This window comes from Raphanus sativus, unplaced genomic scaffold (assembly GCF_000801105.2).
Source record: "Raphanus sativus cultivar WK10039 unplaced genomic scaffold, ASM80110v3 Scaffold2097, whole genome shotgun sequence".
Lineage (NCBI taxonomy): Eukaryota > Viridiplantae > Streptophyta > Magnoliopsida > Brassicales > Brassicaceae > Raphanus > Raphanus sativus.
Genome location: NW_026617406.1, coordinates 1 through 17,423, shown reverse-complemented (window position 1 = coordinate 17,423; position 17,423 = coordinate 1). Strand labels below are relative to the sequence as shown.

Here is a 17,423-nt window from a genome sequence, read left to right as displayed (position 1 = left end):
GGACTGGAGTGAGGCAAAACATAAGAAAGTATGGAGGGATGCTTGTGAAGATGAAATTGCGAGTATCAAGAAGAATAAAACATGGACTCTAGTCGATCTACCTGATGGATGCAAAGCTATTGGGTTGAAGTGGGTCTTTAAACTGAAACGCAACGCTGATGGGAGTATAAATAAATACAAAGCAAGACTTGTGGCAAAAGGCTACGTACAACGACATGGTATTGACTTTGAGGAAGTGTTTGCTCCAGTTGCAAGACTAGAAACTGTGAGAGTAATCATAGCTTTGGCTGCGTCTAACTCATGGGAGATACATCATCTCGATGTGAAAACGGCATTCTTGCATGGAGAACTGCTAGAAGAAGTATATGTATCTCAACCGGAGGGTTTCAAGGTGAGAGGAAGTGAAACAAAGGTCTACAAATTGCACAAGGCGCTCTACGGTTTGAAGCAGGCACCTAGAGCCTGGAATGTGAAGCTAAAACAGATTCTTAAGGAGCTCGGCTTTAGTAAGTGTTCTAAAGAACCATCGTTGTTTCACAGAAGAACAAAGAAATCACAGCTCCTGGTTGCAGTGTATGTGGATGATCTGCTCGTTACGGGTTCAAACTTAGAAGATATCAATGAGTTCAAGCTAGAGATGGCGACGAAGTTTGAGATGAGTGATCTCGGAAAGCTTAATTACTATTTGGGGATAGAGGTTATACAGTTGAAAGATGGCGTGATCCTAAAACAAGAAAGATATGCAACTAGGATTCTCGATGAGGCAGGAATGAGTGAATGTAATGCGGTTCATGTGCCAATGGAACCAGGTCTGAAGCTTGCTCAATCACCAGAAGAAGAAGCAGTCAATGAAACTGAGTTCCGGAGAAACATAGGATGCCTAAGATACCTGATTCACACAAGACCAGACCTAGCTCAGAGTGTTGGTGTGCTTAGTCGTTATATGCATAATCCGAGGAGTTCTCATGCGGCTGCGTTGAAACAGGTTTTGAGATACCTCAAGGGAACTTGTTCTCTCGGCCTCTACTACAAGAACAGTGGTGAGAAAGAACTTGTGGGATACAGTGATAGTAGCTACAACTCTGATCCTGACGATGGTAAGAGTACCACAGGCCACATTTTCTATCTTAATGGATGTCCGGTCACCTGGTGTTCACAGAAGCAGGAGATCGTTGCATTATCATCGTGTGAAGCGGAGTTTATGGCAGCTACAGAGACGGCGAAACAGGCTATATGGTTGCAGGACTTACTTGAGGAAATCACAGAGGGAGAAGCAGGAAAGGCAATCATACGCATTGACAACAAGTCAGCCATTGCGTTAACTAAAAATCCGGTGTTCCACGGTCGTTCTAAACATATACATACAAGGTACCACTTCATTAGGGAATGCGTGGAGGATGGACTAGTAACCGTAGAACATATAGCTGGAACACTGCAAAAGGCCGACATGCTTACAAAACCACTTGGTAGGATCAAGTTCAAGGAGTCTAGAAGTCTTGTTGGGATTCAAAGTGTGTCAAGTGATGAAGTCAAGCTTAAGGGGGAGATTGTTGACTTAAGCTTGAAGTTAACTTGAGATAGAAGTTATCCTAATGAGATTAGGATTAGAAGGATTGATGTTTATCCAAAGATATATTACCTAATGAGTTTAGGAACTTGTAATAGCTATATAAGGAGATGCTAAGTTTGTAGCATAACTTATGAGTTTGAGTTTGAGTCTTGAGAGCTATCAATAAAGTGAGTACTTTTGAGATATCAAGTTTGCATTCATAAGGTTTACGATTCAATAATCTAGAGATAGGGAGATAAAATTGTTTGGGAGGACAATTACATCTCTTTCAGCTGTGAATCATTATGATATGAGCAAGGAGGCTTCTCCATCTTCCTCATCTTCTTGTTCTCCTGTGACTGGACCAAACATGGTATGTCACGCCAATCTCATAGTCCTGTTTTTTTTTCTTTCTCTGTTTTGTAGTATTAATTTCAACTTATAAACGAACTTAGTTTGAGATACCGTGTCGGATCGGTTAAGACAAAGTTCTGTTAAAATTCTAGGTTATAGCAAATAACCATGAGCAAGACAATAGCAGATTCAAGGGTCCTTGCATATTGTCCGATCTTAACGAACCGCCAAGAGCAGCCTCTGAGATTTCAATTTCATCACCAAGAAGCTCAAAGACCAACGGAGATCAACAGAGCGAGATCACAACAACAACAACAGCAAGTACATCAGAAGAGAAACCAACTACTCTCACGAAACCGGACAAGATTCTTCCGTGTCCGAGATGCGAAAGCGTGAACACCAAGTTCTGTTACTACAACAACTACAACGTTAGCCAGCCGCGTTACTTCTGTAGGAACTGTCAGAGGTACTGGACAGCTGGTGGATCCATGAGAAACGTCCCCGTCGGCTCAGGACGCCGCAAGAACAAAGGATGGGCTTCTTCAAACCATTACTTGCAGGTCACGTCGTCTGAGGATTATGAGAACAACAATAACTCGGGAACGATCCTCAGTTTCGGTTCTTCAGAATCTTCGGTTACAGACACTGGCAAGCATCAAGAAAACAAAACCCACCAGGGGTATCTTCCACCGCAAGTAATGTTACCTAATAATACTTCTCCTTGGCCTTACCAATGGAGTCCAACGGGTCCTAATACTGGTTTCTACCCTATCCCTTTCTATTGGGGCTGCACGGTTCCTATATGCCCTACCTCAGAGACTTCACCATGTTTAGGGAAACGATCAAGGGATCAAACTGAAGGTGACACCAAAGATACTATTCTTAGAACTAGCGAAGCTACAAAGAACGTGGTGTGGCCTAAGTTACCGACAAAGCCTGAGAAAAAAGGACTCAGTTTGTTCAATGGATTTGAAACAAAGGGTAGCAACAGAAGAAGCTTGGTCCCTGAAACGTCTATTAATCTACAAGCAAACCCTGCAGCGATGTGTAGATCTATGAACTTCAGGGAGAGCATGCAACAATAATCAAACACTGATATAGTATATATATATACAAGTTTATTCATGGAGTTAGATATTTGAATAACCTAATTGTTACCTTGTGAAAGAAGGAAAAGCTGTGTAGCTATTTTGTTGTTGGAACTATGTATTATTTTGTACACAAATAGAAATATTTTTGGTAGTTGTAGACATTCCTCTCCATTGTCTTATGAACTTGCAACATATATAATAAGCTTTTAGATTAATATCTCCCTGATCTATATGCCATGTTGGCATAGAACATGAAGTTACAATTACAGTTTTGCCCATGATTCCTACGTATAAATATAAACTCTAAATCCAATTGTCCTCTCAGGTAAGTGCCTGTGAGAAGAACATAAAGGCTTCAAATTATTAGCTTGTAAGTACTTGGTTAGTAACTTAGTGTAGATGGGTCAAGTTAGTTCAAGATAAGAGATAAGTAAAACTGGAATATGAAACCAAAGAAAAAGAAAGAAAGCAGAGCATCTTTCACTTTCATTTTTGGATTAAAGAAAAGAATCCAACTAACACAGGAAAAAAGCCTAAAGAAGAGCATAAAGTCTCCTTTTCTGATAATAAAATTCTCTCTTTTCCAATGTCTTCTTCATCTTTTCATCTCACTACTCTTATCCACAACTCATTACTACATTGCAGTTTTTCCATTAGCATTTATTTTGTATGGATACTATTGGAGATGGTTTTGCACCACCCATAAAATCTGGACATGTAGAATGGAGTAATTAAACATGATTAGCTATTCTATACTGGCTATATTCATGTCTTTGTTCTGAAAGACTCGCAATAAAAGATGAGATACTCATTAGTTACGTGTGTTTAATCTACTGGTTACATTTACTTAAGATTAAAGTTTAACAAAATATATATGTTACTATTATATGTATGAGATACCTTGTGAAGATACATGAGGATGGTCAAAAGGGTTCCCACTCTTACTACAAATTCTTAATTATTTAAGTGGTGTGGGATGATTCCTCAACATAGTCACAGACAAAACAAGAATATCACTCCATTGTCATTGACAAAACACTTGGTTTTAACTTATGCGATATGGTTGAAACATTTAAATAGTACTACAAAACAAAGAAACAGTTCTTGTTTGCTGCTTCCCATTAATCTCAGGAGCTCTGTTTCGACCTCTTCATAAGCTCTATGAACTCTCTAAACGCTGCAATCACACACAAACAAAAACACATATTACAACAACTCTTCTGGCTTGAAATGTGTTTCACATTTCACCGTCTGATGAGAAAAGAAAGGGAAGTTACCGTTGTCAGAGTCGTGAGGTCCAGGGGAGGCTTCAGGGTGGTACTGTAGAGACATGACATTCATAGCCGGGAAAGACAGACCCGCACAGCTTCCATCATTGAGATTGACATGTGTCACTTGTACCCCTCCTGGAAGTGAAGCCGGGTCAACCGCATAGTTGTGGTTCTTCCAAGAAAAAACAAAGAGAGGTGTTCAGTCAAAACTCTGTAACAATGTTCCCTACCACCCATCTGAAAGCTGTGTATTAGTTAGTACCTGAGCACTGATCTCCACCTGGCCAGTTCTGTTATTACGAACTGGGTGGTTTCCTCCATGATGACCAAACTTCATCTTATAGGTTTTACCACCCAAAGCTTGTCCGAGCAACTGGTGGCCCATACAGATCCCGTAAACAGGAGCTTTACCAAGAAGCTCCTTGACCGTCTCAACAGCATACGGAACAGCAGAAGGGTCTCCAGGACCGTTGCTGAACAAGATCCCGTCTGGATTCATTTTAAGAGCCTCGGAAGCTGGAAATGTCGACGGGACAACGGTGATTTGGCATCCGTAAGAGGACAGGCGTCTTAGGATGTTATGCTTGATTCCAAAATCGTATGCTATAACCTTCCAAATTCCAAAAGAGAGAGAGAGTTAAGAAGTTGCTGCATAGCATCTATAAGAGAAGAAAGAAGTAGTTACTAACTCTGTAGGACTTCCCATCGCGTGTGTTAGTGTTGAAATCCCATTCAGGGTCTGTTTTGTCGACCCACTCGTAGGGAGATTTGCAGGAGACATCACTTATTAGATCAATACCTACGATATCCCAAGAACGGGACATTTGGAGAAGCTCATCGTCTGTTTTGGTTTGCTCTGTGCTTAGCACACCGTTAAGACTACCTTCTTCTCTTAGTCGACGAGTTATTGCTCGAGTGTCAAGATCATCTGATAATCATTAAACAAACTTCTATAACACGTGGGAGTCTAAAAATAGCATATAGAGCACAAGAAAACTCACAGATTCCCATGAGGTTCCTCTCGGTTAGATAGTCAGCAAGTGTCTTCTTGCATCTCCAGTTCGAGGTACTGAAAAAAATTAGCGGTCTTAAGAAGGTTAGAAAATTAAAAAAAAAACGGAGTACAGAGGAATGAGTTTCAAATGAGTACCTGATGCTTAGACTTCTTATGACCAAACCAGCAAGGAAGCATTGCTCAGATTCTTCATCATCTATAACATTAACATTTACAAGTGTATAAGTTAACTTGCGTAACTTTTCAAAGTTTTAGACTTTCTTGCTTACCGAGATTGACACCGGTGTTACCAATTTGTGGGTTTGTCATAAGCACAAACTGTCCAGCATAACTAGGATCAGTCAGAATCTCTTGATACCTTTTTCCAAAAAGACAAAACAAAAAACTCAAGGTCAGAAATGAAGTAACCATCAGATTTCAAACAAAGACAAAAACAAAAGAAAGCTCTCTCACTCACCCTGTCAAGGAGGTGTTAAAGACCAATTCAGCAACACGGGTTCCAGGAGCACCAAAGGACTTAGCAGGCCAGATGGAGCCGTCTTCCAACACAAGCCTAGCGTTATACGAACTCCACGGCTTCTCCACTATACCTTACGACAAAAAGAAAAGGCAAAGACTTTACATCGTTTTGATGCTTGGAGGATCCGAAAGTTTCATCCTTTATTCGAGAAAGCGAAAGAGGAGGTTACCAGAGGCGGTGGATGAAGTGAGAGGAGAAGCGGAGCATCGGACGAATGAAAACCTGAATCCACCGCGACGGGGAGATAAACCCGTCGGCAAAACAAAGCCAAGAGGAGTCGTTGTAGCCGCCATGGTTGTTGTTTTCTCACTCTCACTGAGGTTTGGTAAGAGAGAGAGAGAGAGCTGAGGGTTTTTGCTAAATGTTTTTTAAACCCGGTTCCGGTTTGATTTGATTTAAACCACCCTAGTTTCCGGTTTGAATAAAATTCTCACAAATTCCAAAAAATAATTAAATGTTTACTTTTAAAATCTTAAATTAAATAACTGAATGAATGTATACAAATATGTGTATATATTGAAAAAATATTTAAATGATTGAAGCCTTGACGGTCTACTAACTGATTCAACCAAAAATTCCATTAATCTAAAATATTTTCTGATTTGATCTTCTGATTGAGAGATAATACTTATTTTGGCAACATTAGTCAACCAAAAAATTCATTAATCGGTTGGATTTGATCCGCCAGATACCAAAAGAAAAAATACATTAGCTTTCAACATTAGTCAACCCAAACATATGGCTGAACCATGGCTATTGTTTGCTTCAGTAAAGAAATGTAAACGGCAAATGGCATAACCATTTATGTATTCCACCGTTATGCAAGTTAACAGTCAGATTTCTATTGCAGGTGATGAAAGCATATTTTTCTCTTTTGACCACAGAAATGAATTAGCTCATCAAAAGTACAATGACTTTTACAACTTAATATATCGTATAAAAATAACTAAAATGATTAGAACAAGAGTTATAATAAGGAATAAAGAGTAGAAGTTTGACCCAAACAAAAAAAAGAAAGGAATAAAGAGGATATGTGTGTGACATGAGGATGATGAGACGCATTAGTAAGAACCAATAAAAGGAGAAAACTTCTTGGAGGGAACAAAAACAATGCAATGGGCGTGAGAATAAGGTTCTAGAAATGGGTGTACGCGGCACCTAGGCCCTGTATAGGCGGTAAACTCGATCATAACCGAAACTATTTTTTTTTAAAATTCAATTTATACCGATTTATATTATTCTAAATTGGTTTAAATCCGTCTAACCGATCAAAATTAGTTTAACTATATTAAAGTAAGCAATGCTGTTATTACAAATCTATAAAATTTTCTACTTTTTATATCTAATTTTAATAATTTATCACAATAATTTTATAATTAAACTTAAAAATTAAAATATATTATTATATATATAAAATAAAACAATAATTTATTAACTTCTAGACCTCGTTTAGATCCAGAATAATCTGTCTAATCGTTAGTTTTATATAAAGCGTTAGTTACCGCCTAACCATTTTTATAACATTGATTAAGAGTAGATGTTCGGACATTTTGTTGCAGAATCTGAGCCTGAATCTTGCAAGTTGCAACCTCATCGATATCGCATGGTATTGTTAATTTCTGCATATTCCAAAAGTTGACAAACGTACAATATTCTCTTAAGTTTGACTTCTTGATCTCCGATATCTCTCTGCTACTCTCTTTTTTGTCGCTTCTTAATTCCACATCATCGTCCCATCTTTAGCATATGTCACCTTCTCCTTCATATGTGAAGCATGTTGTTGCTCTTACTCGACACATTGATGATGGAATGGGACACTTTCGTATAAGTTAAAGTGTTAGTTAGAACTATAAAGTGGTACATGTTTATACTTCAAATCAACTTTGCTTTTGAAAGAGAGACAATATGGCATGTACATTAAAGCTTTAATTAATCAAAGAGTGATACGTACGTAAGTAACACGAGTTTAAGAATGTTGCATGGTACTAACACAATTAATCTACAAATGGTTATTAATTAACGCAACAAAACTACATTGAATAGACTCGGAATCATCTCCTACTTTTTGTTAACTAACCTAATTCCTCTCTCTCTCTCTCTCTCTCTCTCTCTCTTGTTCATGGTGATAATCACACTGTCCCCAACCCAAGGAAATCGAAAAAGTGTGGTTCCTTCTTCTCGTTCATGCTCTCATCAAGCATCTCACACTTCCCGGTATAGCTTAATAAATCGAATTTAGTGGCAGCCTCTCGTGTCCTTGAAGAGTAGTCATCGACCATCATTTGATTTTCAAACATTCCATGATCATAACCTGAATGTTACAATAAGGGAATATATACAAAAACCTACATTAAGACAATTAAGAGTGGTCAAACCAAATTAAGAATATAGAGGACAAACTCAAACCTGAGAAGCAAGGAATGGGTAACATAAGGTGGTTCTGGTCATTGCCAACAGGGTGGATTAAATCTGACCTAGTCGGTTCAAAATCATTGCAAGAGTGAATATTAGGGGTAACGAGTGGCTTATGAGTAATCATCGTCTTCCTCCTAGTGTAAACAGAAGACTGTTCTCTAAACTTGCGAGCCATTACAACATGCCAATGGTTCTTCACAGAATTATCAGTCCTTCCAGGGAAAAGCCTTGCTATCATCGCCCATTTGTTACCATAAAGGTTATGAGCTTGCATTAGCCTCTCCTCTTCTTCCTCCGTGAAGGCTCTCCTGTTTATCCTCGGGTCTAGTTGGTTAAACCATCGTAGCCTACAACTCTTACCTGCTCAACATCAACACCAAAAACATCAATACCTTCAATCTCGAAAAGCTAATTATTAAGAGAGTATTTACTTACCGGATCTTCCTTGGAGCTTTTCAGCGATGAGGTTCCAGTTTTGTGGGCCGTAGACCGCGACTAGTTCTTTCAGCTTAGCATCTTCAGCTGGTCTCCAGTGTCCTCTGGACACCGAAGCTTTTAACGAGTTTCTGCAGCTTCCACAGTCTCCCCTCTCTTTCTTGCTGCTGTTGCTACAATTACATCGATTAGGGTTTTTCATATCTTCTTCTCCTTGACTTGCGTAGTAGTGACCTTTATCGTTGTTTAAAGAGAAATACTGCCATGAAGCGATCTGATCCATCCAACGGTGATGATCTTTCGACATGACAATGTTGTTGGTTAGTGGATGAGAAGAAGACGGGAAGTGAGGTGTAATGGAGGGAGATGACACGTTAGTATGAGCTATCTCCATCCCCATTGGAGGACATATTTAAATATGAATTGTTATACTATTTGGTATTATTACGTATGACTCTAAGCTATGTGCGTGTATGTATATGTCGTGACCGTGTTTTCTGACAAAATGCTGTTATACAACTGTTAAAAGGTCTATGGACTGTCACGGACTGATTTGATAGCTGATGCATATCTCTATTTACCCATTAAAATAGACTCGACAGGTCCAACATTCTAGATATTTGGTTTAATATAGTGTAATCGTAATACCATATCTATTGTCTAACTTTTCTTTCTATTACCGAAGCTATAAGCAAACATTGATCAAAAAGAATAATAAATAGCAAAGTTGTATAAACTACATTTACACTTGAAATGATAAACGTCCCTCACAATATTAACCATCGCTGAAAACTTGGTCAAAAAAGGAAAAAGCCATAAATGTGAAACCGTATAGTGATTAAAAACATGGTGGGAGAGAGAAAGAGTGAAGGGCAGGGAACACGTTTCCTACGTTGTGAGCAGTGAGATATGTTTGAAAAAGTGAAAGAGATAATGAAAAGTTGTTAAACATCCGTAAAACTATTTTTCTATCTTATCTCTACTTTTTGTTGTCCCATACATAACATCAATGTTTACTACTAGGATTGCTTGCCGGACATAATGTAGGTTTAGTCCTTGTAAACCAACATGGTTAATTAACTGATTGAACCAGTAGAATCTGATCTCTATGTGGAAAACCGGTTAGTTTGATCTCACTTGTGAAGAGGAAGAAACAAACACGTCGAAGAAACACAAGTCCCTTCTCTTTATGGTCTCTTCACTTTCTTTTTCCCGGCTTCTATGGATCTTTGTTTTCTCACTTTTTTCTTCCGGCTTTTCCAAATTTCACTTAAATGCCATTGACAAATAACATGATATATTAGATACATTGATTTGTTTCCATGGCTTTTCACCAAAATAAAAATATATACACAATTTGTAGTGACTTTTACTTCTATTTGGTGCTTTTGTTGCTGTCGTTGGTTGATAATGAAAAGTAGAAAACATTATTAAGGAAGATTCGATTTGACTCTCGTGTCTCTTTTAAGTTCTAAGAGCATCTCCAACCCCACTCCATAATTTACTCCAAATTGAGAAATGGAGTGGAAAATGGAGTGATGACAAAAAAATAAAGGCATTACTCTATTTATGGAGTAATGTTTTTATTTTTTGGTCATCACTCCATTTTCCACTCCATTTTCAACTCCATTTTTCAATCTGGAGTAAATTATGGAGTGGGGTTGGAGATGACCTAACCGCAGTCATCATTCTCAAGCACACTGCCTATCCTTTCATTAACCCCACCCCTTCTCGCTCTCTCTCATTGGAATATTTGCACATTTTGGGTTCATAGAAAAATCTATAATTTGATTAAAGAAGAAAAAATTATAATAAAACCCTTTCCTTTCCTTGGCGCCTTGACGGGTCCCTCCATTATGATATTCAGAAAAATAATGTAGTCTGGTTTTCTTGTAGAGATCACTAGACAGGTTCTCTACCAATTAACGATTTTACAATAATTATCCAACCATATATTGCTTACGTAGCTGCAATAAATCACTTTGTAAGGGGTTGTTTAACATCTTGATTCCAAGAAATTCCTCTGCAATATGTATAAAGAAAGTTAACGTTCTGAATTAGTCGTGCACAGAGACTTGATATTTGCACATGGTGAGGCAAGCGACTAAAGTCAAGTAAAACTAAAGAAAATAGGTAAGACTCTAAATCTAAAGTATTTGTTTTCTTATTTCACCATAAAGTTAAATTGGCAGAGGAATACATTAAATATTGGGATAATCATTCCTCAGGTTCAGAATGGTTGCAGATTTGTACGGTCCATCTGCAGAGATTAACTGAGCACGTCCTATACTCCTATGTTCTGTCCGATAGTTTTTTCTTGGTCAATAACTTTAAATGATATCAAGTTCGTATCATAAATAGATGATAATATGGGCGTTTACAAAAAAAAAACAGATGATAATATGGTTAGTTACCTTTTGTCAAAGAGACTAACCACCGTACTGACATTTATCATTATCACTTTAGCAGTGTGGGGGAATATCATACTCAGACACGCTTTCTCTACTTTTATTGCCCTTTTGAAGTCAATTGTATTATTATTAATATTTCATAATATTTAGTTGAATTAACAAGATGTTTTCACCTATGTTCGTTCATTGGTAAGCCATTGGAATAACTTGTTTTGTGGTGAAGGTTTTCAATTATTGTAGGGGGGGGGGCGGGGTAGAATTATTGGAATTAAATTTCAGTTTTAAATGCTGAGCACAAACTTTGGGGAAGAAAACAAAATTTCGGAAATTAAAGATGCATTGGATCCAATTCATATGAACAGAAAAAATACGTTTCAAGTTTACTGTGGTTAACATGTTCGACCCCACGAACCGATTTTGGCGTACGATGCCGCACAAACAGAACGTGAATGCTACTCATTTTACTATAGCCACACACATTGCTCAATTATAAATTGACCCCTTTCAGAGCACATAGCTAGTGACATAGCCAATAGTAGCTAGGTTAATAGGCTTGAATGCTTTGGGTCCTGATAGGCATAAAGCCTCATCAATACAATAACAAAATTTACTATGGCTCACTTCTATTGTTGTTTACAATATTTTTATTTTATATGAGGAAGATTCCAAATCAAAACATAAACTAGTTGTTGGGGTTATTGGGGTCATGGGATTTTTTTAATCAAATAGTTATGCATTCATACTAAACGAGCTACTCAGTAGCTAAATTCGGAACAATGTTTGCATAAGCGGTTTTTGCAAGAGCATCTGCAGAACAATTTGCAGTGCGAAGGATAAAAAAAAATAATGGAGAGAAGAGAGTAGCAAGATTTCTTATATAAACAAGAAGACCAATAATCTTATTCAAATCCAACCCATTTCAGAGCACATAGTGACATAGCCAATAGTTGCTAGTTTAATAGGCTTGCATGCTTGGGGTCCGGATAGGCATAAAGCCTCATCAATACAATAATAAAATTCGTTTTCTTGGTTTAACTCTATTGTTGTTTTACAATATACTGTATTTCTTTTTATATAAGAGGAATATCCCAAGTAAAAACCTAAATTACGTTGGGATTTATGTGATTTATGTGATGCCTCTTTATAATTTGTAATTTTTCTTTTAAAGAAAATTTCTCAACAATGAACATTTTGACCCATGTAATAAATCTCTTTTAAAACAAGTTTTAAGCTCTTAGGAAAAAAAATGACCCATACTATTTGAGTTGTTCTCAATTATTTTTGAAAATATAAATTTCAGGTTTTTTTCATGAGAGTATAAACTCTATGTAATATAATTTAATTTGAATGGTTTAGGATTTAACCATTAAGAAGAACTCAAATGAGTTCTTACCATTGGATTTTCAAAATACATAGATATGTATTTATATATAAATATTTAATTATAAGTACTTTAAAATTACGAAAATCTAACCAAAGTATCTGAAAACCTAACGGTGATAACTCCATTATAGAATTTTTTTTTTTGGTAAGAATGTTAAGAATATTTGGACATAAATTAGGAACGTCGTGGATTTGGACATAAATTAGGAACACAAGTGAGGATCGTATAAGTGAACAAGGACATGAAATCAGAAAAGCAGAAAGGAAGTGGAGATGATGACAACATGTAAACGTAAAATAAATGCTGGAAGTAATCACGAAGAGTACCACTCACTGTTCTGAGAGTCAACAAAATGACTACACTAATAATCTAATACTAGATATTGATCCGTGCGACCGCACGGGTATTAATTTTTCAGTTTTAGATTTTTATTTATTTATACTAAATAGTATATTTATAATATTTGATCATTTTATATTGACTAAGCTAGGAATATGTATTTGGGTATCCACTCGAATTTGGTTAAAATTTATTCGGGTTTGAAATTTTCGAGTTTAAAGACTCTAGCTCTATTCGGATATTTATAAACTTTGGTTCCGGTTTGATTTTGATCTTTGCGGGTTTGATAACCCGTTTAAATTATTTTAAAATTTTCAAAATTTATATATCTTTAAATATCCTTCGATCTAAAAAAATATAACATGTAAATTTGAGTAGTGTAAGCTAAAATACCTAAATTAAAAATTAAAATAAATTTAACTTGAATATTTGGATGAAGAAGAAATATATATATATTTTTAAGTATTTTTGGTGTTCTGATTATTGTTTATCTACTTTAGATGTTTACTTTTGACTATTTTTTATATTTCAAATCAACTTAAAATAACTTATATCTTGGATATTAACTCAAAAAATAGCTAACATATTGAAGTATATAAATATGATTTATATACATTCGAATATCCAAAATATTTCGTTCGGATAAGGTTTAGTTATGGTTATTTAGATACCAAAATGGTAAATCCGTTTGGATATTATCTAATTTCGATTCAAATTTGGTAATATTTTTTTCGTTCAGATTTGTTCAATAAAGAGTTGATATTATAATTTCCATGAATTGTTTGTCAAAAAATGTATTTTTTGAATTTGACATTGATTTAATTGAGAAGTTAATGAAGTGTACTTAATTTTAGAAAACACATTAATGTAAGTGGAAAAGACAAAGCATTAAAATATGAAGTATTATTTAATTGTGTATTTAATTCAAATTTAATTTTGGAAAACACATTAATCAAAGTGAAAAAGACAGCATTAAAATAAGAAATATTATTTAATGTCAGTGGCATGGCATGGAAATGTAAATAACACTGAAAACTAAGAGGCATTCTATATGTGTACTTCTCTTTTATTAATATAGATATAGCTCCGTTGCCCTTATTCTCAGATCGATCACAATAAATTTTTGTAATAATCACTAAAATATCTTGCCATTCATTAAATATTCCACTCAATTTAAACCTCACCAAAAAAAAAGGAAAAGAAAAATTAAACCTCACCAAACGAACTCAAATCACTAGTCCAACTTATATTATCCTCTCGGTAACCCGGTCCATTAGCCTATTACGCGGCTCCTACTTGTTACGATAACTTCTTGGATGGAACAGGTTTAAAGATAACAAAATATTTTTTAAGACCATAAGACTTTTGTTTTTTTTGGGTCATAATCTCCTCCATTTGGAATCAGTTGTAGAAAATTATTTTTTAACACTCCATATAAATATCCTTTACAAAAAAAAGAAACACTCCATATAAATTTCTAAACCGGTACCACAAAGAAATCAATTCTTTTGTACAATAGTTTTATAAAATACAGTTACAAAAAAAAATATTTTTATAAAATACAATGCAATTTTTTAGATATCAGAACGTATTAATTCTTGTAAATAAAACATGTATGTGGAAAAAACTTACCACCAGCTTATTGTAGAGCTTTTTATTCCTCAGCATTTTGAATTGATTGAACCAATTAAATAGATAAACACTATTGATTACTGACAGGAGCCTAACACAGACTACACAACAGGATAGTGCATGCCATACAAAAATCACGCTAGAACAAGGCCTTGACGACAAGCCTGAAGGAACCCACCTAAAAACCCTGATAAGCGAACACAGAGGCCTATATTTTTCAACCTCAAAATGCCAGCCACGCCAGACCACCAGGTTATCTTAGAGCTACATTGGTAGATAGCCATATAACGAGCCAAAATCAGTAAAAGGAAATAAATAAAGAAAATTCTGTACATTTAGAAATAGGTAGTGAAATCACTCATTGTTTAAATAAAATGTGATGGTATGTAAAATAGTGAGATAGCCAAGTGATCAAGTTGCTATTTCTTAACTGGAATTCGCTTATATATGTTTGCATTTTTTAAATCATTGTAGTTATTTGGGTCGGTCTCGTCGATCGATCCAGAAAATGTAAAACAAGGATGGTAAACAAAAATATAGGAAAGAAACAAAGGTCTTGGCTACTAACACGTGTGGACCGTGATTACCTTACTCGTCACGGCACCGTCGTCGCCTCGAGCGAGTGGAGAAATTGACACGTTGGCCTTATTCGGTTACTCATCACGTTGGCCTTATTTGGTTACCGGTTATTTTGGTGGTTAGCCCAAATGAGTGGTCCAGTAAGATAAGCGGGTAATTCGTTGTTTCTGTTCTGCGAAGCAAAAGAGAGAGAATAAAACTAATGGGACGATCCCAAAGTCTCCTATTCTCAAGCTTTCAATTCAAACCCTAACCTCCGATTATAGCGGTCACACCTGTCGTCTCAATCGCAAACCTATTTCTTCTCTCTCCTTCACGATCCTTCTTCCTCCCTTAAGCTTATCTTCTTTCTTCCTCATAAGGAAAGTGTTTTCCTTTTCTTGTCTCAGCATCTGAATCAAAGGAAAGTTTTTCTTCTTAAATTAGGTAAGTTTTCTCTGCCTGTTTTTGATAGGTTTGCTTTTTATTTCCATATTTTAATCTTTCTTCTTATGGGTTTTCCTAAAATTGGTAACTTACTTGTTTTATTGACGAAAATTTTGAAATGGTTATTACATTTGCTTCACTGTTGGTTTCAAAATGGGTTTGTTCGTATGAGTTTCATGTTGGGACAAGGTTGTTCTGTTATTAGCATTTGATTGGTCTAAAGTTATGCAGGATGGGCCGAGTGAAGTTAAAGATAAAGAAACTAGATAGCATTAATGCACGACAAGCTACGTATTGCAAAAGGAAAAATGGGATAATGAAAAAGGCTAAAGAGTTGTCCATCTTATGCGACATAGATGTTGTGCTTCTCATGTTCTCTCCCGCAGGAAAGCCTTCGCTGTGCTGCGGAAAACACAGGTCTGATGATTCTTTCTAAGTAACAAATATTATGTTTAAACATGTTTCTGTTTTATATTTTTCTTTTGACAATGTTCTGTTTTGGGGGGTTTGTTTTAGCATTGGAGAAGTCATTGCTAAGTTTGCTCAACTTGCTCCGCAAGAAAGGGCAAAGAGGAAGTTGGATAATCTTGAAGTAAGTAGTTTTTGTGTAGCTCTGTTTAGTCTCTTTCTCTTCTATCCACTGATACTACTCCTTTTACTCAGGCCTTGAAGAAAACATTTATGAAGCTTGACCATGATGTAAATATATCGGAATTTCTAGAAAGAAGGTGTGTATTATTATTATTGCATATATCAAGAATCTAAGTTTCAGTTTGGTGTTGTTGTGTTCTACTGAAGTAACTTGTTTTTTTTTTAATCTTTTCAGTAAACCAACAATTGAGGTATGTACCACTAGTTTACTACGATGATGCTGAAATATCTCCTATTTCAAAGTTGTTTTTATTTTTTTCGCAACCGGGAACTTTCAGGTTCTAAGCGAACAAGTTAGGTTTCTACAAACACACTTATCAGAAATACACACAAGACTAAGGTGCCAAGATCATATATATACACTTTCACCTAAATGTTCCTTTGTTATCTCATTTATTAGTTATATTTTATGGTTTTACGATATAGCTATTGGACTGAGGTAGAGAAGGTTGACAGCATAGATGATTTGCAGCAACTAGAAAATTCAGTAAGACAGTCTTTGTATCAAATCCGTGTTCATAAGGTATAAATCGATATCCCAAATAACTACCTAAGGTTTCATTTCATCAAAGTAATGCATCATATTGGGAACTATAGGAGAACATGCTGCACCATCAGCAACAGCAGCAGCAACTTATGTCCAATGAATGCAAAAACGAGGTAGAGATTCAGTTTTGAACATTAAATACCATCTTTTGGATAATTATGTACTTAAGCACACACATTGTGTTTATGCAGCTGCAGAGTGACATAGATCTGGATTTTGGAATTGATATAGAGCAACAGCTTGAGAATTTCTCATGGGTTCGTACAGATGAAAACATGAATGCTCCTATAAAAGAAGAAGACCCTAATCTTCAGTTTTATCATACCTATAAGGACCTAACGTGCTCCGCAAGTTCATCTCTTGAGAGTTACTCCGGATTGTTTGGTAAAAGCTCAGATTTCAAAACACCAAAAGTAGAAACCGGTGGCAATCCCGGGCCTTTGGTTGATCCAAATCTGCAATACAGCAACCTCAGTTTCCTAAATGATCCAAAGCTTCAGCAACTAGCTGAGTGGAACCTATTAGGAAGTCCTGCGGATTACTACGTTAGCCAGATCTTGGAAGCTTCTTATAGGCCTCAGTTTGGAGGAAACTGGCCTTCTTCTGAGACGTTAAATTATCCTTTTACCGTCTTTGATGATCCTCTGCTTTCACGGGTAAAACAACGTTTTTCCTCATCATTCATTTGCTTCACAGTTATGTTATTGCATGTCTTGATTGTTTCCGACATATCTAAAAGTGCAGCAGCCAAACCTATAAGTAGCTCTGGAAAAAACACGAAGCGTTGATCCGAAAACGGGCCTT

The 17,423-nt window shown here is 36.2% G+C and overlaps 3 protein-coding genes across 4 annotated transcripts; 1 reads left to right on the top strand and 2 right to left on the bottom strand.

Moving 5' to 3' along the window:
• Window positions 1-3,914: 3,914 nt before the first annotated feature.
• LOC108823651 (carbamoyl-phosphate synthase small chain, chloroplastic) lies at window positions 3,915-6,139 on the bottom strand. Of its 2 annotated transcripts, none has more exons than XM_056999814.1 (9): window positions 5,970-6,139; window positions 5,738-5,870; window positions 5,550-5,638; window positions 5,416-5,476; window positions 5,267-5,334; window positions 4,955-5,193; window positions 4,528-4,875; window positions 4,272-4,437; window positions 3,915-4,171 (listed from the first exon to the last, which is right to left on the bottom strand). In XM_056999814.1, exons 1-9 carry the CDS (start codon window positions 6,091-6,093, stop codon window positions 4,122-4,124), a joined length of 1,278 nt encoding a protein of 425 aa, XP_056855794.1. In that variant the 5' UTR covers window positions 6,094-6,139; the 3' UTR covers window positions 3,915-4,121. The 2 variants fall into 2 exon arrangements, with proteins under 2 accessions (XP_056855794.1, XP_056855795.1); XM_056999815.1 differs by having other exon boundaries at window positions 5,738-5,864.
• A 1,566-nt stretch (window positions 6,140-7,705) lies between these two features.
• On the bottom strand, window positions 7,706-9,076 carry LOC108826493 (transcription factor MYB105-like). The gene is made up of 3 exons (XM_018599869.2): window positions 8,651-9,076; window positions 8,207-8,575; window positions 7,706-8,111 (listed from the first exon to the last, which is right to left on the bottom strand). Exons 1-3 carry the CDS (start codon window positions 9,048-9,050, stop codon window positions 7,930-7,932), a joined length of 951 nt encoding a protein of 316 aa, XP_018455371.2. The 5' UTR covers window positions 9,051-9,076; the 3' UTR covers window positions 7,706-7,929.
• Window positions 9,077-15,139: 6,063 nt separating this feature from the next.
• LOC130505212 (agamous-like MADS-box protein AGL30) lies at window positions 15,140-17,421 on the top strand. Its single transcript, XM_056999813.1, has 10 exons — window positions 15,140-15,421; window positions 15,653-15,838; window positions 15,938-16,013; window positions 16,085-16,149; window positions 16,248-16,263; window positions 16,351-16,412; window positions 16,499-16,595; window positions 16,670-16,732; window positions 16,811-17,275; window positions 17,359-17,421. Exons 2-10 carry the CDS (start codon window positions 15,654-15,656, stop codon window positions 17,380-17,382), a joined length of 1,053 nt encoding a protein of 350 aa, XP_056855793.1. The 5' UTR covers window positions 15,140-15,421; window position 15,653; the 3' UTR covers window positions 17,383-17,421.
• Window positions 17,422-17,423: the final 2 nt, after the last annotated feature.